This window comes from Papaver somniferum, chromosome 7 (genome assembly GCF_003573695.1).
Source record: "Papaver somniferum cultivar HN1 chromosome 7, ASM357369v1, whole genome shotgun sequence".
Classification (NCBI taxonomy): Eukaryota; Viridiplantae; Streptophyta; class Magnoliopsida; order Ranunculales; family Papaveraceae; genus Papaver; species Papaver somniferum.
This window is the reverse complement of record NC_039364.1, coordinates 245,223,589-245,248,768: the sequence shown is the minus strand read 5'-3', so window position 1 is coordinate 245,248,768 and position 25,180 is coordinate 245,223,589. Positions and strand designations below refer to the sequence as shown.

General features: G+C 36.2%; 2 protein-coding genes across 10 annotated transcripts; one reads left to right on the top strand and one right to left on the bottom strand.

The window, feature by feature from the left end:
* The first annotated feature begins 16,058 nt into the window (after window positions 1-16,058).
* LOC113300037 lies at window positions 16,059-20,942 on the top strand. 8 transcript variants are annotated; one of them, XR_003335367.1, is made up of 8 exons: window positions 16,147-16,566; window positions 16,692-16,781; window positions 17,228-17,500; window positions 17,653-17,788; window positions 18,201-18,262; window positions 19,238-19,408; window positions 19,592-19,669; window positions 19,948-20,942. XR_003335367.1 is itself a non-coding variant. In XM_026549172.1 (5 exons), the coding sequence occupies exons 1-5, from the start codon at window positions 16,563-16,565 to the stop codon at window positions 19,949-19,951; spliced, it is 363 nt and encodes a 120-aa protein (XP_026404957.1). In that variant the 5' UTR covers window positions 16,061-16,562; the 3' UTR covers window positions 19,952-20,942. The 8 variants fall into 8 exon arrangements, 2 of the variants coding, with proteins under 2 accessions (XP_026404957.1, XP_026404958.1); XR_003335369.1 differs by lacking the exon at window positions 19,592-19,669 and having other exon boundaries at window positions 16,154-16,566; window positions 17,741-17,788; window positions 19,238-19,317; XR_003335366.1 differs by lacking the exon at window positions 19,592-19,669 and having other exon boundaries at window positions 16,167-16,566; window positions 19,238-19,317.
* A 286-nt stretch (window positions 20,943-21,228) lies between these two features.
* LOC113300036 lies at window positions 21,229-24,702 on the bottom strand. Of its 2 annotated transcripts, XM_026549171.1 has the most exons (6): window positions 24,096-24,233; window positions 23,911-23,997; window positions 23,606-23,826; window positions 23,427-23,522; window positions 23,255-23,331; window positions 21,229-23,093 (listed from the first exon to the last, which is right to left on the bottom strand). In XM_026549171.1, coding segments are annotated over exons 5-6 (1,089 nt in total). In that variant the 5' UTR covers window positions 23,257-23,331; window positions 23,427-23,522; window positions 23,606-23,826; window positions 23,911-23,997; window positions 24,096-24,233; the 3' UTR covers window positions 21,229-22,006. The 2 variants fall into 2 exon arrangements, 1 of the variants encoding a protein (XP_026404956.1); XR_003335364.1 differs by lacking the exons at window positions 21,229-23,093; window positions 23,255-23,331 and adding an exon at window positions 24,472-24,702 and having other exon boundaries at window positions 24,096-24,239.
* Between the last annotated feature and the right edge of the window lie 478 nt (window positions 24,703-25,180).

Genomic DNA, 25,180 nt, shown 5'->3' with positions numbered 1-25,180 from the left:
TTTTGGTTGAAAATTTTGTTCATTTTAGCATGTGCAACTCCATGTTACACATGCATATGACTTGGATAACTAGCATATGTAAATCCATTTTACACATGCATCTAACTAGTGTAACTAGAAGTTACTCATGCATATAGCATGTGTAACCAGGGATTACACATCCATATGATTTGTGTACTCAACAATTACCAAGTCTAATTTGGTACCTCTCGCTAAAAAAAATTCACCAAAGTATGAAAAAAAGGTTCAAAGACCTTAGTGTCAACTAATTGGTACCTCTACACATGTCAACTAATGTATCATTATCACTATCAAGTTAAAGAAGCATATTAAAAATGAACAACTACTTACATTCTTCATGGAAGGAATTTTCCGTGTCATCTTTCTCTTTCTCTTGCTCAGTCTCTTCATGCTCAGTAGCTTCATGCTCAGTACCTCCATGTCCTTCATGCATTAACTCTTCCTGATGCTCATTACCTCCATGCAGTAACTCTTCTTCTTCATGCTCAGTACCTCCATGCTCAGTACCTCCATGTCCACCATCTTTATGTTGCATAAACTCTTCCTGGGTCACTTTGTAAGGTTCAAAACCCATTGCTTCCATAATCTTGCAACTAAAATCGTGAATCTTGTATTCTGGAGTTCCTGAAAGGTCCCCTTATGATATCCCTTCTCTGGCAATTGCATACACTGCTTTAAATGCTTTTTCGTTTGCTTGCAGTTGCTTTTTTAGTTGTCCATTCTCAATGGTTTTCTCTTTCATCCACCTTTGCAGGTCGTCCTTGCTTGGTACCACGGTTGATATATACCAAGCTGCTTTTCAAACTGTGAAAACTCAGCCACAAAGCTAAGAGTTGGATGCAATTAATAGATGGAGATGTTAAAAAGAGATAGCAAAAACAGTTGAACAATCTAAATATACAAATTTTCAGTTGTATATGTAACTTAAAGTTACATAAGCACATTTTATATGTGTAACCTATAGTTACACATATAAATTGCATTCACTGTGTCATCTTTGCATGTGTAACTATAAGTTACACAAGCGCATTTAAATGTGTAACTTATAGCTACACATGAAAATTTTGATTACATCCAACTTATATCTAAATTATATTACCATAATTTACAAAGCATAAACCAACTAACATATAACAATTACCGAAAACTCTATCATGTCTGTTCTAGAAATGTAATCAGAAATCTGGTATAGATCCCACCTCCCAATCCTTGGGATATCTTCTTCGTGGTTTTCCACTTTCGGGATTAAGCCTTCTGGTGCGTGTTCAACAAACAATAACTGCGACATATAAATTTTAATTAGTCGATTGAACCAAAATATCATGAACATAACACTAAAACTGCTGGAATAGAAATTACACACAAGCTTTTTACCAGTAGGTATTGCACACAAGCCTTCACATTTTCCATACGATCAACATTACTATGAATCTCTTCAAACAAGTGCTCATGTATTAGATCAGGCCAAGACACCTTGAGCACCATCTCATATGTTTCAACAATACTAAGATATTTCACGTTCACTCCATTAGCATTTACGTCGCCAAAAAATAATACACAACAAAGATAAAAACCTATCAAACAAACTAGATCCTTCTCATCAACTTTATTTCTTCTCCCACTTTTGCTCCTTTTGGTCATAAGTTGTTTTATCTTCTCTAAAATGTTTGTCTTAGTCACTGTCGTCTGATGTTTTGTAGACTTGATATCAGTGAAGAACTTGCTGTATAAAACATTTTCAATCAAATCACGATGAGAGAAGTACTTTAACATCTTTTGACCCTTTATACTTCCAATCCTTTGCATGCAAAATATACCAGCCAGCTTTGCCGGTGTTGACTCTATAAACTTATCATCACCAAACTTGAATGAACACGGTGTCTCACAATCCATATCAAAGCAGTTCAAAAGCTTCAAGACGCCGTGTTTGTTGGTACTGATTTGTCTTGTTGTACTTGGTACAGTTGGATTATATTCATCGTAATACATCATTACGAGTTCACCGTAAGAAGCTCTCCTAAGATATTTCTGAGCCCTATCAGTCAGTCTTATAGGTTTTATCACCTTTACCAAATCCTTAACGGCATTCAACGATTGCCTTAATTTTCTTGTATACATCACACACAAAAATAGTATGAGTCAGTATGTTGTGTACTTATCAAATACACTCCTTTATAACTACAAAATCAAAATCATGTCACAAACTACGTGTATTTTCCAAGTACACAAACTGAATCATTCTATTATGTGTTGTGTAACCTTAAACTTACACATGCATATGAAGGTTTACAGACGTCATTTTTTTATGTGTAACTATTATTTAAACACAATACAGTCATGGTGATATTTTGCATGTGTAAATTTTAGTTACACAGACAATTGGCAAATCAGTGGTGAGATTTTGCATGTGTAACTTCTAGTTACACAGTCAATTGGCAAGTTAGTGGTGAGATTTTCAATGTGTAACTTACAGTTACACATGCACATTTTTGTAAAGTTACACATTCACAGGCATTACATATGATCAAAACATGAGATTCTAAATGTGTAAATTATAGTTACACGACCCCTTGGCAAGTCAGTGGTGACACCTTGAATGTGTAACTTACGGTTATATAGGGTCATTTGTATGTGTAACTCCAAGTTACACACTAAATATACAAACCACAATACAGTTGGTGGTTAGATTTTGAATGTGTAACTTTAAGTTACACAGGCCCTTGTTTGTATAGTTAAACATTCAAAAGCATTTACACTAGTTCATCACAACCAAAATCACATCTACTAGCATGATATCATACCAACACATACTCAAATAATTTCACATTTTAGTACATGTTATTGCAGGATATCCTTCAGGTGGATTCCTTTTTCCTTGCGCCATTTTAGTTCACAAAATGTAAATTGAATCTGAATCTGCAATTTAAACAGTAAGAAAACATCAATTTGCAGTAGTCCTAAACTCCTAAACATGAGATTGAGATGATACATCAACAGAAAACATCAAGTAAACCTAACCACCAAAACCAGAGAGGAAAAGGAGAAGATCGAAAAAAGATGCAAACCTCTGTTCGTCTTCTTCTTTGATCAAAAAACTACTGAATCAAACAACGAATGAATCAAAAAACAGATCGAAAACAGTTCAAATATACTGAGATTAAACAGATCGAAAAACAGATCGAAAATATTAAAAACGAAGAAGAAAAGATTAAACATGAAGAAGAAGATTTGATCAAAAATCTACCTGTTTTTGGTTTTCGTTTCTTCGATCTGCAAAAAAAATTCTCTGAAATTTCAGTTTTCGCTCTGCAGTTTCTCAGGTGAGATCTGGTTTCTCTCTCCTAAAATGAAAATGAAGGTGTCTGTTTGAGAGGAAACCTAGGTTAGATAGTTATATACTGAAGGTTATTCTGGTCATTTTGACCTCTATTAAAATTTATTTTTATTTCGGGGCCTGGTTCTAAAACTCTTTTAACTAGAGGCCTTATATTATGGGTTATCCATGGGTTGGGCCTTAGCCTAAATTTCCCTTTACAAAAATTAGGTCTTTTGAGGCCTGCGCAATATCTCGAACCCCATTGGTCGAAACTAAACCTAGGCAAGCTAGAAATTGATCCGTCATGGACTAGTAAGAGCAAAATCCTACCAAAAGTAGAAAACAAGAAACAAAGAGAAACCGCGGCGGATAAAGGCAGCAGCAAAAGGAGGCGCGGCCACATCACTTGGCCATCCAGTTTGCCCTAGCAGGCGCTGCCCGTGTCCGACCGTCCACGCCCCATATTACTGTCTGCTGACCCCTTTTCTCATCAACCAATCAAAGCGCTTTAAATGCACAACACACACTTTTGATTAAAAATGGAAGTTGGTTGGTCGCATGCTTAATTCCTTAAGGAATTGAACATAGGATGCCCATGTCAGTCTCAAAACGATCACGACCATACGTTTTCGCCAGCCAATTCAACGAGCTTGGCCTTCTCTCAGCGTAGCCATACAAGCTCCACGATACTTATTGGCGGGCCCACTGTTATTCCAACCAATCTGAATTCATATAACACGCCGGAAACAACCCTAACCGCTAGCCAAAAGTAGGCCAGCCGCATGGATGGAAAAGGGTTCAATGGAATTAAGACCGCATATGGCAGTCTTAAATCAATCGTGACTGTCCAACTTCGCCGGCCGAATTGACCGACCTATATCTAATTCTAATCATCGGGCAAGGTACGGATATGCTCACCAGCGGCTCAGTTATAGCCTGGTAGATCGAACTGCTCCCAGCCCGCAGCTAACACTTAAACCGTTAGCTCAAAATAGGTTGGCCGCACGGCCATAACATCCTTATTAAGGCCAGCGGCAGCACATTGTTGTCACAAAACGATCTCGACCATCCAACTTCGCTAGCCGAATCGACCGGCCTAGATCTATTTCTAGGCGACCAATAAGATGTCGTCGTGATCACTGGCCATCCCTCTTCCATGAGGACCGATCGGCCAAGCCACATCCTACCTGTACGGCTGCCCAAAAGTGGCTAGTCGCGCTGCCTACGAGGGTCTTAAATGAATTCAACGACAGCCAATAACTGCCGCAAATCATCTCAGCCACTCAATTTGGATAGACAATTCAACTGGTCTAGATATAACTTGGGCCGACCAATAGGATGTCAAAATTCGTACCAGCCATCACTCTTCTATAAGGACCGACCAGCTCATCTTTCGCGTGCACGAATAGCACTTGGAAGCTTCCTGAAGATGGTCGGTCATGCTCCTTTTAATACATTAATCTTCGCGACTAATTTAAACAAGCTTTATACAATGATGCTTTATGAGTATCGATTATCTGAGCTGCTTGCTTAAAAGCGATGCTTTATATGCATCGATTACAAACGATGTTCTATAAATATCGATTTCTCAAATAATTTAATTATTTGACCTAAGAAGCATTACATGTTATTTCTTACGGCAAGTCTCATGGCTTGACTTGTAACATATGACCGCTCGCTGCCTAGCTTGCGCGTGATTGGTCGAAATAGCTAGGTCTTGCAAGAAAGACCCACTCAGCAACTTGCTACATATTTTCCACGAAAATACTCGAGACATCAAACATGTCACAAACTGGGGGATGTTCATCAGGGTATTGGTCTAGCGGTTTACAGCGTGCGGCGTGCAACACGCCCATTATGAGAAAGTGTCAGGAAAGGCGGACGGTTAGTGGCATCAGAGAAGTAGTGGGTGTAAACCGACCCGTCTTCCCTCATAGTAAGACGTGGTTTTCAACATTTTTACACGATCCCCACTTATCCATCACTCAACTACTTCCACTTCGTATGAGATCAGGGTGCGGTCAACTATGACTTATATAAATAGGTTTTTCAACATATTTCAACCAACAACGGTTTATCAACACAAGTATTCAGAAAACACCAAGAACTTATAGCTTACATTCCGCAAGCAAGTTCCACATTCTGATAGAAGTCATAAAGCAACCACACCTTCAGAGTTAACCATTCTGATCTCAACACCTTCTTCGCTTCCCTCCCTAAGATCAACCCTTCTCCTTCATTTTGTGACCGAAGCAAGACTGGAACGGCCATTTCTTGGTTTAGGCCAGAATTGTACAGATTGATCTCTCGAATCTAAAGTACTCCCATGCAGTGCATTTGTTTAGGGTTTAGATTCGTTTCTCAACGGCACACCCAAATTTACCATTTCCAGTAGAATCAGTTTTTACCCCAAAACAGTTTTATTTTTGTAATCTTTTATATTTGGACTTTTTTTGGACATTGAACTTTATTTTTAAAATCCTAAGAGTTTCTCCAATGGTCATTCTGTGTGTTTCCTATGTGGCAACACAAATAAGACACCCTCAATCTATTTTTTCTTAAAATTAGGTAGAGAAAAAGATCCATCTTCAACAGTATTGCATGTAACCTTTTCTTTTAATTAATATAAATTTTATTTTCATAATTAAGATTTTATTAGAGCTAAGAATGATTAGTTAATATATTAAAGTCAATTCAATTAAGTAAACGCTAACTATGATAGTAAACAGTGTCAAGGGGAATGTCCAAAACTAGACATTCACCTTGACAATGTCAACCCCAAAGTCATATATACATTGGTTTAAGACATCAAGGTTGGAGAATGATTTTAGAGAAAATGGATGTGTATCTTAAGTGGATTCTGACATTTATCTTCACCACATGCCATTGGAGAATCTCTAATGAAGGGTTAGTTTAAATATAAACTACACAGGGAAATACGATAGTTATGATACAGTCTAGGCCCCCCGGGTTCGTACACTGACATAGGAGTCGGTGGCTCGAGTCGACTTCACCGGTTCGTCCCCTGTCTGGAACAGGAGGTAAAAGTTCTAAACAACCGGGAATCCCCTATGAGCGGGTTTACTGGATGATTTTGTAATGCATATATGTTGAGGTCTGTATACGGTTTTAATTTCTAGTAAAGGGCAAGGCTGGCCAAATTAAGATAAGGACTCGGATTTTATCATCGTTTACTTCTTTCCCGTCTTAGGAACACGTAACCTAAGCGAACCTAAGCCTTAAAATTTTGACTAGAACGAGACCGATAGGGTAACGAGCTTAATAGGAAAGTCGTTCAAAAGACATATTGGTTGCTCTATTAAGCCTAACTCGAAGTTCATGATGATTACTGTAAGTTGAACGAGTTGCTCTGTAGCCCAGGGAAACGTTTCCGATGAGGCGGGGGTGTTCAAGATCCATAGAGCTTCCCATGTCTCTATTTAACTTACTTTAATTCAGGTTGATTCCAGAGAGGTTTGTTGAAGTTGTAACGAATTGCCTTTCGGAAGAATAGAAGCTGGTCTAGAAATAATCTAAGGGAGTCATCATGCTTTTTGATTGCTAGTTCAATAGGCTTGTTTTGGTCGAGTCATCCTTTTTCGTGCTTATGTAGAATTCCCTTGCAGTTAGGATGTCAAACTAGTATTACAATAGACAATACAATGAATATCCAACTGAACAATATGGACATTACTCTTATGATCATAATGTGAATAGTGGTTGGGAACTCCAACCTTTCGAAGGTTATGGTTCATACCATGGTGAGACCAATTACTATCCACACGCGCATCGATCATACGAGCAAGAAGATTGTAGTATTAGTTCTTCGTCTTTGGAGGACATAATCAAACTATTGAAAAGTAGTTCTTTTTATGATCCTTCTGTTCCTATTCCTCCTTTAGAAGAGTCCCTCAGGGAGTTAGCTGAGACGACATGTAAGTTAGCTGAGATAAATAGTGTAGTTATGGACGAAATAAATGCAACAATGAGAGAACATTCTTTAGAAGATACCCTCAAGCAGATAGCTGAGACGAGCGAAAGAATTGCTAGAAATAATCTGAATTTCCAACATAATGTTTCCAATATTACCCGTGAAAATGAGGATAGTTATTATTCACCTAATCAAGATGATGAGGTTAGAAATGGATACACTACGTTAGATGAGGTTCAACCGTTTTCATATTATTATAATGATAATGGTGTTAATGAAGAGTCTGAAGTATTTAGGCGTAGTGATCAAGAATTTGTTACTCCAAATGAGCTTTATAATGATAATATTTCTAGTTCAAATCCAAATAATTTTAATGATTATTCACCTATTCAAAAGGACGAGGATTTGACTAGAGATACCACCGTTTTAGACGATGTAGTATTTTCTTTTGATTACAAAGCCAATGATATTTTAGAGCTAAATCGGTTGTCAATTTATTCTGATTACTTATGTAAAATGGAGGGGGGTGGTGCTTGTTTGTGATTATAGCTAAATAACAATAAAGAAAGTAAATTAATACAAATATCAGAGATAAATAGTACTGGTTAACGTTTTCATTAATATAAATATCAGAGATAAATAATATTGGTTAACGTTTTCATCTTCCATCTTCCAACATGTTATCAACCGAATCAATCTCAACATTCATTTTCTCTAAATATCAAAAACCCTAGAGCGACTTATCGCAGGCATACTCCGGCAAAACTCCTATTATCATCAAAGCGAAAGAGACACTCTTTCAGTCCTTATCACTAAATAACTTGGCGCAAGATCCACTCAAGTTTAACCCAATGAAAGTGATGAGTGGTTAATTTGTACATATTTACCACTCAAATTACATTTACTATTTCTTTAGTTTGTATGTATTTAATAATTTTGTTTAGTTTTGCAGAATTTTGATAATAAAGCTCGAAGAAATAAAATGCGGAACTTCTCCCCTAAAATGGATCGAAATGGACCTGCAGTACTATCCTGGTTATCTTAACATATGGATTATTAATGTATAACAAACTAGAAGAATGCAACACGGAGGTTGCAGGTGATGAGAAAAGAAGAATAGGATGAGAAACAGATGAAAGTATTAAGGTTTGGAAAAGAAAAAGAGATAAATTGCTCTGAACAGAGTTTGTTTAATAACTTGATAATAATTGAATTGCCTAACAAGAACGAACTAAGCATGTTTATATAGGCATGAAGAAGAATCTAAAAATAAGAAAAACATTAAAAGAAGAAATAAGGAAAGACTAAAACAGGAAAGACTAAGTGTGATAAGCAAGCTAAGAAGACTGTAGAAGAAAGTAGAGATGTTCTACATCAGTCCCCCCTTCTTAAGAACAGCTTGTCCTCAAGTTGATTAACTCAAATCATTCTCACCATGGAACGTAAAAATTTCCTGAACATTAAATATATTTGACATGTTCCAATTGGTAAGAAGATCCACCACATGAGCATTGTCACTTATTTTCTTCAAAATCTTGAAAGGTCCATATTTCTTCATTTTAGTCTTGTTATATGTACCAGCTGGAAAATGTTCTTTTCGCAGATGTATCATAACAAGCTCTCCTTCTTCAAAACTCTTAAACCGTCTGTGTTGATCAGCTACAACTTTATACTTAGCATTAGAATCTTCAAGTTTGCTCTTGACTTCATTATGAAGTTGAGAAGCCTTGTCAAGTAGTTGATCATCCTTTGCATGAGACTTGGAAGGTGTAGGTAACACAACCAAATCCAGTATATGATTTGATACTTTCGAATAAACGATAGAAAATGGAGATTTACCTGTAGAACGATTCACAGAGGTATTGAAAGCAAATTCCATATGAGGAATAAATGTTTCCCATTGCTTTTCTTGAGACTCAACAATCTTATCACGAATTAAATTCCCTAAAGATCTGTTGACAACTTCAGTTTGTCCATCAGTTTGTGGATGTGCAGTAGTACTGTATTGCAGTTTAGTTCCTAGTCTCATCCATAAAGACTTCCAGAAATAACTGAGAAACTTAGTATCACGATCAGAAGTGATAGATTTAGGCACTCCATGCAAACGAACTATGTCTTTGAAGAATAAGAAAGCCACGTTTGAAGCATCAGTAGTTTTCTTGCAAGCTACAAAGTGTGCCATCTTAGAATATCTGTCAACAACTACCATGACAGAATCATTACCTTTAGCAGTACTGGGTAATCCCAGAATAAAATCCATACTTACATCTACCCAAGGTGCATCAGGAATTGGTAAAAGAGTATATAAACCAGTGTTTTGAATAGTACCTTTAGAGCGCTGACAAACCATACACTTCTGAACAAATTTTTGCACATATCGTTTTAATGAAGGCCAATAGTATCGTTCTTCAACCAAAGTAATAGTTTTGTCACAACCAAAATGACCTCCAAGGCCACTACCATGCAGTTCATGGATAAGATAAAGCCTTAAAGAACCTTGTGGAATGCAAAGACGAATACCTTTGAAGAGAAATCCATCTTGAATAAGAAAATCATCAATTCCAGAATACATATTCCTACATTGCTCCCATATTGTCTTGAAATCTTCATCATCAACATATAAATCCTTGATATAATCAAAAACCGAACTTTTACTGTGAAGAGTGACAAGAATATGAGCACGTCTACTCAAAGCGTCAGCTACTTGGTTCAATTTTCCACTCTTATGCTTAATAGAGAAAATATATTGATTTATTGTCGATAGCCATCTATCATGCATTCGATTTACCTTAGCTGAAGCTTGTAAAAACTTCAAAGCTTGATTGTCAGTGTTGATAATAAACTAACTATGAACTAGATAAGGATGCCAGTGTTTTAAAGCTTGAACTAGAGCATATAATTCAAGATCATAAGTGGACCATTTCTTCTTAGCATTTGAATTCTTTTCACTATGAAAAGCAACCGGTGAGCATCTTGAGACAGTACAACTCCAATTCCCACTATAAATGCATCACAATCAACTTCAAAGGTTTGTAAAAGTCTGACATTGCAAGTACTGGTGCACTACACAACTTTTCCTTAAGAAGATTAAAACTCTTATATGCTTCTTCAGTCCATATAAATTGTTCTTGTTTCAAACAATTAGTCACTCCATCAGCTATAGAGCTAAATTTGCGAATAAATCGTCTATAAAAAGATGCTAAGCCATGGAAACTTCGAACATCTTTAATGCATGTTGGAGTAGGCCATTCAGAGATAGCTCTAACTTTAGAATCGTCGACTGAAATTCTTTGGCCAGAAATAATATATCCCAAAAAGGTTACTGATTTGGAAAAAAAGTTACACTTTTTGAGGTTTCCGTAAAGTGCATTATCAGTAAGAGCTTGAAATACCTGAGATAAATGAAGGAGATGTTCCTCTTCATCACGGTTGTATATTAAGATATCATCGAAGTATACAATGATAAACTTACCAAGAAAAGGTTGTAGAACTTGATTCATGAGCCTCATGAAGGTACTGGGTGCATTAGATAATCCAAATGGCATTACTAACCACTCGTATAACCCTTCTCGCGTTTTAAAAGTTGTTTTCCACTCGTTTCCTATTCGTATACGAATCTTATGATAACCACTTCGAAGATCAATTTTAGAAAATACTTTAGAACCCACAAGCATATCTATCAAATCATCAAGTCTTGGAATAGGAAACCTATACGGAATAGTAATCTTGTTGAGAGCTCGACAATCAATACACATTCTCCATCCTCCATCTTTTTTGTCGACAAGAAATGTTGGACTAGCGCAAGGACTTTTACTCAACCTGATAAAACCTTTCTCCAATAGATCATTCACTTGTCCTTGCAGAATCTCATGCTTTTTAGGGCTTAATCTGTAATGAGCATGATTAGGAAGAGATGCACCTGGAATGAAGTCTATCTGATGTTATAAATCTCGTAATGGAGGCAAAGATTTTGGTAGTTCATCCGAAAATAAAACCATGGAATTGATTGATCAAGGGTTTCACTTTTTCTGGTATGAGTATCATTGGTTTAGACTCGTCATGTGAACTAAGAGAATGTGTTTATAACTGCTTTACAATATTTGCCACTAATGCACTTGTCTTTCCATCACTAAGCTCCCTATAAATAGCTGTAGATTTGGAAGGAACTAAAGTTTTCTTCTTGCCATCCTTGAAAAAGGTGTATGTATTCTCAAAACAATTATGAACAGCACGTACATCATATTTCCAAGGTCTTCCAAGAAGTAAATGTGTTGTATTCATATTGATTACATCACATAAAACTTCATCTTCATATCCAATGAACGAGAACTTAACAAGACACTGATGTGTAATATCTTGAGAAGAAAAAATATTTACCCAACCAACATAATAGGGTTGAGGATGTGGAGTCACTGGTAAACCCAAATTCTTAACTACATCAGCTGCAATGTAGTTATCCATACTTCCACTGTCTATAATCATATCAACTATTTTTCCTCCAATAGAGCATTTAGTCTTGAAAATACTATTTTGCTGAGAATAAGAAGGTTGAGAAAGTGGTAATGGCCGAACCACTCCAATGTAATGATCTCCATACATCTGACCAACTTCATCAGCGTCAATGGTTTCATCAACATCATATTCTTCCGACTCCCTTGTAGTATCATTAACTAAACCATTATACTTGTGTAAATCCTCTTGACTACCTTGTACCAAACCATGAATTCTACGACATTCTGATGAAGTATGACCTGGTAATTGGTACTTGTAACATTTTTCTCCTCTGAATTTAGCATAAGGATTCAAGCTTTTTTCTGAAGGAGGAAAAGATGTTTGGTTTTTACTAGTGAAGCGGGTATTGGAGGTATTGATAAGCACGAAAGTGCAACACATTTTCACCCATAAATACATTAGCTAGGACTCATTTTATCACTAATAATCTTGTTTTAAGTGTTTTTAAGGAAATAAGCTCTTGTGGAAAATGTTGCTCGAAAAGTTGCTAAAAGCACCCCCGGAGGACACATGTTATTCGGACTCTCACTATTGGTTAAGGGGCACCTCAATTACTAAGGGACACCTTCTTTACTATTTACACCCTTGGCTATTCGCACCCCATCTCTGTTAAGGGGCGACCAGCTTCTTCCCCATTTGAATATGGTTTTTGGCGGGAAAATGGCAGCAAATATTAGGGTTCGATTTTTGGTGGCAATTAAAGAAGATTCAATCACTGGATTCAGTTCTGTTGGACCTGTTAGCAGTAAACAGGCTTGGTATAGTCATTGTATTCGAAAGAATTGGGATGGATATTCGTGTGAAGCGAAACAGAGTGTGGAAAAGATATCGAGTTTCTGGAAGTGATTACAAGAGATCTTCTCGAGATTTTCTTTCTGTTTTCGTTGGAGAATGACTTATTCTTACCAAACAGGAATGGTAAGTGCGCTGTAATTAAGAAAATCAAGGAGTTACATGGAGTTTTGATAATGCAGGGAACTACATTCAAGAGGAAGATTATCACGGAATATTTGATGATACGTATTGCATGAGAGAAGATTTTCTTCTTTACTCAACAAAATTCTACCCTATCAAGCCAAGATAAACAAGGAAATACATCTCAGAACATGCATGTGAGAAGAAAAGGAAAGCTACGTGGAGTTAAACAAGATAAAGCATATTCCTGTGAAATATTCATGTGAGATATTTTTGGACTTCGGCTACATTTTTGGAAGTTTCTTGTGTGAATAAACCGAGTATTACTCCACCAGAATGTGTATGGCACGCGTTTAGAGAGATTTGACAGCAGCAGAGACGTGAAGAGAAGAAAAACAGGAAAGAAATATTCCCGCATCTGCTGAGAATTGAAGAGAAAATTATATGGAGTTATAGTGGAAGATTTGGTGCTGATGAGGTATAAAAAGGCCATCGGATGTCTTAGAAAAGGGATCGAGAGTTTGGGGAGAAAAATAGAGAGTTGCAGAGCAACTTCTCTGCTGCTGCAGAGAAGAAGAAGACGAAGAACAACAAAATACACTTCTGGCATGTCGTTTAAAACTGTCGCATGTTCTTAGCTTCGCGACAGTTCTTTTCGAAAGTTTCCATATATAGTTTTTCTGTAACAGCAGCTTCAGCAACAATATTTGAATTTCATTGTAATGGTGGACTCTGTAACACCTATAAAGTGTTGCAAACCTCTGTTTTATTAGTTTTCTCCAATAAAAACACCATTTGAGCTATGAATTATATTATTGAGTGTGTTTTCATAATGAAAAGCTAAACCCCTGCACTGGGTCGACGGAGGAAGTCGAATATCATACGCGGGTGATTTTATTCAATTATTTTTATGACTCATTGCACAGTTATTTAATTGAATTATGATTATCATTGAATAGTTGTCATTTCAATTGATGGGTTATGCTGGCTTAAAGGTTTTGATATCCCATACTTTAGATATACAACCATTACTTTCGAAATCTACTTTAGGCAATGAATTAGAGTCAATGAAACTTTATATTGAGCTATAATTGTTAAAGTAATTGATAATTGAACCTTAAGTTACGAATTCGATGGAATCCTAGACCCAATAACTCTCCCTTTAAATCTTTAAATTTAATCTTCACAAGTCTTAGAGTTCGAATCTTTATTACTACAACAACAAATTTGAAAATCACATCAGGTATTACTTAGTATAGAAGTAAAATTTGGGATGGCTGTATGGACTGATATTCAGCTGGAATAGGGAGAATGGGCGAAGGATTCTTTGGAGTAGGAGAATTTGTAAAATTAGTAGCTCGAAACTGTGGTCGACTAGGGATATCACCTTGATAAGAAGGGTTCTCACTGTAATTACTATATGAAGAAGAAGTTTTGAAGTTACCTTGATACTTGGAATTCTGTCTAGGAGGAAATCTTGGAGAACGAATAATACGTTGTTCAATCTTAATGGCTTGTTGAATTGCTTCATCCATAGTATAAACTGTTTGAGTCATTCCTTCTTGAATCAGTCGATTCAAACCTTCGGTAAACCTGGCTACCAGTTGTTCCTCAGTTTCCTTAAGTTCATTACGTGCTATTGAATTGTAAAACTCAGAGACATACTCTTCTACTAACCTTGCAACTTGTTGAAAAGTTTGAAGCTTAATAAAAAGTTGTTGTTTATAGTCTCTTGGCAAAAACTTATCTCTTATGAGGCCTTTCATTCTCCTCCATGATCTCACTGGTGGTTTACCAAAATTCTTGCGATCTTCACCAACCTTAGACCACCAAGCAGCAGCTCCTCCCTTGAGTTTGTAAGCTACTAGTTTCACTTGAATGCGTTCTGACACATCCATAAAGTCGAAAAAAGATTCAACTTCATAAAACCGGTCTAGTAATTGTTCAATTTTGAACCTACCACTGAACGTAGGAATGTCAGCCTTTAGTTTGTAATCAGGGAGAGATCCAGAAGAGTTTTGATTTGTACGCATACATATTTCTCCAGCCCAATATCTTTCTGAATATTCTTCAGCATCATCTTCACTACTGATAAATTGAGGGTTAACAAACTTCTTGTGAGATTGATAGTTTTCTCTTTCACATTGTCTATTTTTTTAACTCCTTCTGGAGTATGAATATCACGGGAACCATTATGTTTCTTCTCATCTCTAGAAGAATATCTTGATCTAGAATGTTTTCCTTCTTCCTGTGACTTGTTCTCAGTATCATATTTTTCTTCGCTCTCTGATTTTATTCCACCGTCAGACGTATCTTTAATATTCATCTTCTTTTGTATATCTTCTAATATGCTCTGCATACTTGCAACATTCAAGTTGATCTAACCTCTCTGTAGTTTTTGCAAACTCTGCTCTCGTGATTTGGTCACCCATAAAAACTAACTAATTTTTTTTTATTAGGGTTTGAGTTGCGGAAGCGAATTGAGTATCTGTTTTGAGATAAGAATCTCAAAACGTTGGCTCTGATACCAGTTAATGTATAACAAACTAGAAGAATGCAACACGGAGGTTGCAGGTGATGAGAAAAGAAGAATATGATCAGAAACAAATGAAAGTATTAAGGTTTGGAAAAGAAAAAGAGATAAATTGCTCTGAACATAGTTTGTTTAATAACTTGATAATAATTGAATTGTCTAACAAGAACGAACTAAGCATGTTTATATAGGCATGAAGAAGAATCTAAAAATAGGAAAAACACTAAAAGAAGAAATAAGGAAACACTAAAACAGGAAAGACTAAGTGTGATAAGCAAGCTAAGAAGACTCTAAAAGAAAGTATAGATGTTCTACATCAATTATGGAAGCCAACACCAATCGACTAGTCACCGGTAAATCAACATAATCAAGCTAGTGGGCCTGATTTGGAATTTTGACCAAGTGAAAAGAAGCATAGTGGGCCTTTCGATTTACAACCAGTAGCCACTTAACTTAGGTGACCTGGTTAATGTTGTTTGGACCGGACACTACATTTTTGGAGAAATGAATATATACGGAATGCACTTTGGTCTTGCAAACTTGGAAAGTCAAAGATGATAATGTATGTCGGTAAATCAATTGCATGTGACAAACGTGAAAGAGCTGGTTAATTTATGAGAATACTAGGCATCACCCCTCAACCTCTTGACATTTTTATTTTTATTTTGGTCGTAAGGGTCTTATCATTATTTATTCCAAAGGTATAATTAAATTCTTAAATAAATACCATGAGAGGTACTTTCTATTTTGTGTATTGTCCTGACTTTCTTTTTTTTTGTTTCTTTTTCTATTTCCATTTTCTAAAATTTTAGGAATTCAAGTTTATACACAACGAATACGGTTGATGTAGTAATACGTGTTAATACAAAATATCTAATACGGGTATGTACGAATTTTTGATACGGGTATCAAATACCAAGTACCGGGTATGTACAGATTGGGTATCTCGTGCTCGTCATTTGGAGGAAACTATATCTATTTTATTCTTCCTCATACTCTCTTTCTTCCTCCTCCTCTCTTTATGTTGTGCTGAATCTCTTTCCCAAATTTTTGTCCTAAAAGAATCAAAACCATCTCTATAGTATGTACATATACACAGTGATGAGCTCGAATTTTGGTTATATTTTTCAATCTCCTTATTTGCATCATCTTTCTCATATTTTTATTTTCTCGTCAAATTTCCCCTAAATTTCAAACCCTAACATTTTCATCATACACAAATTAGTAATTTTTCTTTTTCTTAGATTCAGTCACAAAAACTCCAGCAAATTAGGTTTTAGACAATCCTAATTTCCATTTATGTTCTTAATCTCCTCTTGCTTTGTCCTGATCTGATGGGTAATGATATAATTGTACTTATTGTAGTTGAGGCAAGTTAAGATCTTTAGAAGAGTTGATTAAGTTTGCTCTCCTATGTAATATTTGTTTAATTACTTAATGTGACTTCACTTTGCTAATTGTAGGCATTTGCTGTCATTGCTATGTCTCTCAAAATAAATTTATCATGTGTGCTGGTGAAATTTACTGCTGAATTTACGGCATTCCTGCGAAAGGTGTGTTCTCTGCATCTCACCCATACATATGTATCATTCTTTTATTGTCCTCTAAGAATTTTTTGGTTCCCAACAGTTATAAGTATTTTTACCTCTTTTTTCCTTGCGAAAATTTTCGTCTCTTATAAGCCTTTTTTCCTTTACTCATCATTTAGGCATTTTATTGTTTTAATTTTCCTATGTGATGGTATTTTATATGAGTTGGCTCCGGTAATATGGAAAACGGTGATCTTTTTGAGACCTTGGTTTCCATGTTACAGTGCCCACAAACTTGCATATGATGACTCCAATAATATGAAAAATGGCGATCTTTTTGAGACCTTGGTCCAAGTCACGGTGACCCAAACTTATTGTGCCGCAATAAGTTGTTCTAGTATTAGTGTATTACTACTGTATTAGGAAAACACAAATTACTGAATGATCTAACATCCGACTAATGACTACAGGTTTTGATAAATGAAGGTGCTGTAACGTTCATGGTCTTGGAAACTTACTAATTGGGTGGGCAGCACTTTATTTAACTGAATTTAGGAGCCCTGAAATAGCCGATTATGATGACAGTAGTTGTGTGAACTGGTTAAATGAGTTCCCCATGTACCACTACAAATTGCTTCAGAAAGAGTTAGATATTTTGAGAGAAATGCACCCACATACCAACATCATTTACGTTGATTACTACAGTGTTGTCCTGAAGATTTACCAATCTCGCAAACCATTTGGTATGTCTTCTCTCTTCTCTATTGATCTTAATTTAGACTATCAGGCTTTAGTTTTGTAATCAGAATATGCACGTTTTCCATGTAACGTTGGCTATCCATTAGACATTTTCAGTTGAACTTGAGTTTCCTGTAATCAGAATTTATTTTTGCAGAAAATTAAATGTTCTTATTATGACTTAGAACTGTACCATCGATGGTTCCCGTTTTGACTTTTCTGGCTTCTGCTTCAACTATCTGCAGCGACGTTTTTGTTGGGCCAATAGTCTCCTTACCTGTCAATTTGACTAAGTGAGTTATTGAACATCTGAAAGTAAATGTTGGATAAAGTAATTTGAAATACACTTTGTGAAATAATACTTTTGTTCCTCTCTGCATGGTGAAGTCATTATTACCCGTCTGATATTATTGTTTGAGTCTATTTATCTTGTGTTTCTCTTTTATGTCTTTCCCTACGATGTTTATCTTTATTATCTCTTCTCGACGCGCTTGTTATGCCAAGGATGGTGCCTATTAAAATAACTACCACAACAAACTTAATGATTTTCTGAATATTATTAGATTAATTTTTTCCCCTTCTCGCGGTGCTTGTTCTGCCAAGAATACAGCATACTTCTCGACGTATCTTTGCAGATTTTGTAGTCTTGATATACACCACATATGGGCTATAACATATTCTGACTTCTCATTTGTACCTTTGCAGGTGTCATTTGCTGTAAATTTGGCATACATCAAATCTGTTAAAGTGAAAGACAAATATTTCAGGTACTTCGTACTTCTGTAAAATCTGTTACTATTTCTTTAGACAAATATTTATTAAATATATTTGATTTCTTTATGCATCAATGTAGTTGTCTTTAGAATAAACCATAACGATTAATTTCCAAATACTGCGACAATAAATTACAATAAAACTTCTGGAAATACAATGTTAGTTGTTTCAAGTTCTTCAGTCTTGTCTTCAAGAAGTAGTGTTATTCTATTGGCAGCAGTGCATCTTGATAAAGCCATGTAAAGCTGGCCGTGGCTGAACACAGGAGTTTTTAAGTCGATTCCAACGTACTTTACAGACTGCCCTTGTGATTTATTAATTGTCATTGCATAGGCTACCCTAACTGGAAACTGACGCTTTGACATGTTTATATTCAATTCTGAAACTGATGGTTGAAATGATATCCTTGGCAACAATACTGTCTCTCCTGCTTTATGACCGGTTAGAATTTTAGCCTGAAGTACATGTCTACCACATTTAGTAACCAATAATCTGGTACCATTGCAAAGACCCACGGATGGAGACAGATTTCTCATCAGGATAATTGGACATCCAATTTTAAGATTTAGCCTGAATAAGGGCATTCCTGGTGGATTTAAATTCTGTAAAAATTCGCTGCTATAATTTGGGACTATGCCACTTTCGTCGGGATTCAATCTGTCTGCGGCTAAATAAGTGAACGTCTCTCCATCTAAAATATTCAATGCTTCCGTGTTAATATCGTTAACATCATCATTTCGTGCTGATAAGATGATTCTCTCGGTTAATTCTTCAGGTGACACTTGATTAGATGTCCCTAAAGAGGGGTACAGTTTAGATATCAACTCTTTCATGTCTTTGCATCTATGTACTGATGAAGGGAGTTGTACTTTTTCATCAGCTTTTGATCCGACCTATCATAAATTGGCATAACGTATAAGTTAAATATTATTTTTAATCTTTTTTGTTTCAATATTTTTAAAATGCAGTGTGAACAAATATTACCTCGAGCAAGAATTCGGCGAAAGCTATGTTTTCTGGATTGCACTGATCAAGACGCATATTCTTTGTAAGTGTCAGAACTATTATATCATTCCAGAGTATGGAGCTTCTAACACATGCTCCTACGACATCTGCGCGTCCTCCATTTGGTATAACTGGTAAAGTTTGGCGGAAGTCTCCCCCCATAACAACGTTAATACCGCCAAAACGTAGTTCGTTTTCACATGCATCTTGCATTAGTTTATTAACTGATTCTACACAATATCTATTCTGCATTGGCATTTCATCCCATGTAATCAGTTTGACTTCTCTAAGAAATGCAGCTTCTTTGCTTTGTTTAGGAATTGAACATACGCTGGTTTCGTTGATCTCTACTGGGATCTTGAATGTTGAATGTGCTGTTCTACCCCCAACCAAAAGTAATGAAGCAATACCTTGTAATAAAGTAACCATAAAGATCATTAGGTATAAAAATTTACAATTAACAAAAACATTCATGGTGTAGAACCTAAAAGCAATGAGCAGTTAAGCGGTAATTTAATGACATGAATTTCAGCCAACCAAATAAACAATAACATCTGTAAAGACAAAAGGATAATCCTTATGAATCATTATGACATATGTAAATGCTTTAATGATTGTAACATATTACGACATGGAAGTACTAACAATCTTTTTAAATATTGGTCATTGTCAGGTAATTATCTTATTTAAAAGTAAATTGCACGGTTAAAAGCATTGGAGAAGTACCTGATGATGCAACGGGGTAAGAACTATGTCGCCATTGAATCGGCAGCTTGCATCTACAGTATTATATACGAAAGTTTTCCACGTCCCTGCGATTCCATTCAGAAAAAAAGTACGGCCATCCCTTTGTTGTACAGACTCTGTTATTTTATTGTATGCTGATAACTGTTCTGGATTCAAGCTTGCAATATTTCTTCGAAGTTCTGGTTGTTGGATTGCAAACTGAAGTTGCCTATGCTCACATAACAACCTGTTGCCAATTATCTTACCCCAATTTTCTTTTGGCCGTGGCATGTTAGAAAAATGTTTTAGTTTTTTTCCGCCTTCACGCAACAATCTATCCAAGAGGTACAATCCATAATTTAAAGTCTGTTCATCCGTTGGATTTTGAATGTCAAACATTGTTCTCAATCCATGAGGGAGATCGTCGCATATTTTCTTCCCAAACTTTTCCCACAATATTTCTGGTTCTGTTGGGTTGCAGTCAGATATGACGATTTTGAATAGTTTCCGTAGCTGACTGCCTGTTTGGATATCGGCGGCCTCTTCAAGAAGCGCCAGCGGTTCTCCATCATGTTCTAGTAATCCAAGTTCTATGCACGCTTTCTTGAATGTAGGGCACAGTTCACCGTTAACTGTTTTGAGACTGTCAAATGAATCTGCACCAGCAACAACGGTCAGCAACAATCTCAAATAGTACAATTCTCCGGCATTGGGAGAAAAAAATACATTGTAGCAATCGCAAAACCCCGTTGCCTGGTTTTCCACTTTTTTACTCCATACAAAGTGTTGTGGTGTGGAAACTCTTAATAGGTATATGCGAGTGCCGTTGGATTTTCAGTATAATATTCAAAATAAGCCATCAAGGTTGACTTATAGTTCTCAGCCTTATCTGTAACCCCTTGTATTGTTCCTTCTGATTCGTAGATAATTCTTTGTTTTCCTGGCAAATGTATCGCCAATCTGACGATATTTGGTTCTTCCTTATGCATTGAGTGACCGAATAAACGCCATGCACCTTCCGGCGGTCCAATATACCTTGCATCAATGTACATTTGTACCTCATCTTTTGCTCCAACAACAACTGTGGTTTTATCATATCCTTTGTAGATGTACTTGTTTATGTATTTGACTGCTCTTACTCCGGCGCATACTTCCACATTTATATGGCAGTTGAACATTCTTGATAAGTGTGGGTTATAAGGTACAACGTCAGTGTTGTATGCTTTACGTCCATTGCGGACGATAACTTCTCTTCCATCATCTCTTCGACGATATACTGGGTATCCGCCACTATCTAGACACGTAGTATCATTGTATTTCTTAGGGTAGTTTTTAGTACATTTTCCGTTTTTCATGCAAGGAGACTCTGGATTCCGATCACCGCATGGTCCGTGAACCATGCACTTTCTGACAGTATCAAAGAGAACTGGATCTTCATTCTCGTCAGGAAATTCCGCTGATACATATTTATCAACCTGTTGAACAGTACAAATTTTCTCTGATTTTTCTAAAAATATCAGCAGATGCATATGTGGTAGCCCCCGTTTCTGGAATTCTATAGTGTGGACATGAGCTACAACTTTTCCAAACACATCTTTCTTGGTTATCTCCTCCATAAGCGCCTTCCTTTTTAATTCAAAAACCCGTGCCACTAAATCAGGACGATCACACGCATGTTGGCGCTCTAGAAGCGCATCTTGGATTTCTGGCCATTTCGGATTTGCAGTCATTGTCAGAAAAAAATCAGGATGATGGTTAAAACGTGTAACTGCCATCGAATCTTGGTAAATTTCGTACATGTGCCTCGGACTTCCAATATGTGATGACAGTAAAACGCATGGTGTACCTCCTTTATTAGGCGTTATCCCGTCTTCTTTCATTTTTATTATGGAACCATAATGATCCGCGCGTAACTTTCCTTGGTGAAATTTGATATGATCCAAACGATTTTGTTCTGTCGAAGCCCAAGCATCCACTATGAATTTCCTGGAGTAGCTTTCCACCTCTTAGGATTGTTGAATATTCTGATCTCCGTTGGAAGAGCCGGTAACTGAAGTACTGCATATGAGATATTCGTGTATCTGTATATTTTTTTCATCCACATCCCATTGTGCAAGCTCAATGCTCCAACCTAGATCTCCGTAAGGGAATAACAAAACATAATGTAAAGGTAGGTAAGCAGGATTGCATTCATCTATTATTGTTAAGCCGTTTCCATCTTTTAGATGCAACAGAATATCTCGAGTTGTTGTCACATCTCCTGGTTTTTCAAGAACGATAACATATACTTCTTCAACCGCTGGCAAATTATAACGACGCTGATCTGAGTTCTCATTAAAATGCAGTGACACTTGAACTGTTTTGTCAGATGAAGCCTGCCTATCTTTCAAGATATCGTATGCGTGACGATACAAAGGAATGAATCTGCTGTGTTTCAATAGAGTATCTTGGATGATACTAAATATTTCTCTATCTAGATCCTTATTTCTTTTTTCACGTATGGACAATGCATGAGCTGGATCATATAAAAATAGTTGAGAGTAAATAGCATCGCCTATTTGTTTTGGCATCAGCGATCCACTGTAATGTTGCAATTCACCGTGTATTGAGAAGCAGGGTGGGCCACTTCCCTTTGCTGCCCTTGTGTCATATTTGCATCCCAGACATGTAAATGCGTTAGCAGCATTGAAATTTCTGATACCTTGTCGAAACAATCTTGAACGATAGTCATTTCCTTCGAATAACTCCATTATTTCCGGAGGAGGTTCACGTAGTGGCGGTAATTGAATTTTTCCTTTGTGACAGTATGTCCCTAATTCAGGATTCTTAAACGATGAATCAGACAATTTCTCATCAATCCAATGCAATGCACCACAAAATGGACATGGAACATCCATTTTTCCAAGATAATTTCTTCTATCCTCATTAACAGTTGAACGTGCCTTCCTTCCAGATTTACGTTTATTTCCAGCGTTTGTACGTACATTACTGAATTGTGTTAGTACATCGTTGTTTTCATCTTCAAGAATGTCATCTGAAGAATAGTAATGATCAGTGTACTCATCAGATGATACGTCTGGAATTGGTACAGACCTGTTGAGAAAGAAACGTCAAAACACGTCATTAGATGAATAACTTTAAATTATAGAAAATTGCCCATCATTAGATGAGTAATAAATGTGAAACCACATCATTAGATGAAGATCCAGATAGAATCCGTATGAAATTAACATTTGTGAATATGATGAAATTACATTTCGTTTTCTGTTGTGGAAGATTGTGCACTGGTTGGACCTATATGAACGTTGCTCTCCACTTCTGGTGAATTCAGCTGCAACAAAAGAAAGGTACATAAAACCACGTGATTTTTGTTTTCAATCGCGTATATAAACAATTTCCAATTGGATTTCCAAAAAAATCACTTGCCTGATCGCCGCACGCGGCCTCAATGTCAGGATTTGTTGACTCTACACATAGCACGGGAGGTTGTACTATTTTTAATTTTTTGGGGCGATGACCATCCTGTGCTATTACAACTGATATTAATTCTAAGGTGGTCATAAATGAATCATTTGAAGATAATATCATTTTGCATATTTTCTGACCTGTAATTGTATCGGCGTCTTTCCTTTTCATTTTGTTGCTTGCTTTTGAGTTTGCATTGAATGTTCTTCTTTTCTATCACCATGATCACTGGCTGAAGCACTTCCTTGTATCTGTACTTGCTCAATCTCCATTTGCACATCTTGGTTCAGTGTAAGTCCTTGCTGAATATTTTTTTCTCTCTCTCTTTTTGCCAACGTGCTTTTTGTCCCAAGGATCTTGCCTGTATAAGCGTAAAATAAGTTGTTGTTCTAGCTCATTTTGTTCTTTACAGAATATTATTGCTACGACTGCAAATTAACTTTACCGATGATACTGATGGTAATGTCTCCTTTTTTGGTCGTTGCTCCAATTCTCTAATTCGGCGTCGGCGTTGGGATAATTTCATCCTTTCCTGTCATTTTAAGTAAATGAGTGATCAAGCATTCAACGGTAATTGTGTTAGGAAAGGTTGGATAAATTGTTTCAAAATAAAATTATTGAAAACAATACCTTAGCTCTCTGTGTAACAAATTGATTCCTGTCTGATTCGATTTTTTTAGGATGTCTATCTTGTATTTCTTCTTTATCTCTATCGCGATGATCTGTTTGTGGATTACCTCCTTGTCGATGTGCTTGTTGTGCGCACAATGCATCCTGTTATTTGAAATTAGCAATTTGAAATGCTTATAAACTACCCAAAATATATATTTGCAATTACATGTTTATTTTCAGTTAGTTATAAACTACTTGAATGCCTAAATGCCAAGAACAACAGTCATTGGTACACCAGGAGTTTACTAAGTAAAGATATATACAACATTATTGTTTAAATTCAAATGTTTATAAACTACTTAAATATCATTATAGAGTTTAGGTGTTTTCTTGCCTGTGTCTGCATTTTATGCTCTTTCAATGGATCACCTTACTTATTGGCAGAAACATTATTTTGTAGATGTACATGTTCACATTCTAGCTGCACACATTGCTTGACTAATGCTCCTTCATGATTCATTTTTTTTTGTTTCTCTTTTTTCCAGCGTGCAATTTGTCCCAACGATCTTGCCTGTAAATTATAAAAGTAGTTAGTTGTTGGTCTAAATCAATGTTTTATTTAACATAATATCAATGTTACCTTTGATACCTCCTTCCCATGAGATAACTGAATTCGGGTTTGCATTATTGGATATTCTTCTGTGCGATTATGCTGCTCATTGGCAGAAGCATTATCTCGTTGATGTATGTTGTTAAATTCTAATTCCACATCTTGGTTCAGTATAGTTCCTTGTTGATTATTTTTCCTTTGTCTCTCTTTTTCCCAACGTGCTTTTTGTCCCAAAGATCTTGCCTGTAAACAATAAACGCAAAATTATTTTCTGTTCTAACTCAATACTTATTTCTCATACAATATTATTGTGGTGCTTATACTTATACGCAAAATTATTTTCTCTTTTATATTATTGTAATTCTGATGATTATAATTTTACCTTTGATATTTCCTTTTTTACAAGTTCTGTTTTGTCTGGTTGAATGTCCGACGGGGATGAATTGTCTGGTTGAATGTCCGAGGGGATGAATTGGTGTCCTGAAATAATTTT

Excerpts from the sequence above, each read along its gene's own strand:
- LOC113300037 (XM_026549172.1), top strand. The coding sequence starts at position 16,563 with ATGGGTAATGATATAATTGTACTTATTGTAGTTGAG. Across the intron at positions 16,599-16,691 it reads TTGTACTTATTGTAGTTGAG|GCATTTGCTGTCATTGCTAT; the intron begins GCAAGTTAAGAT and ends TGCTAATTGTAG. Across the intron at positions 16,782-18,200 it reads TTACGGCATTCCTGCGAAAG|GTGTCATTTGCTGTAAATTT; the intron begins GTGTGTTCTCTG and ends GTACCTTTGCAG.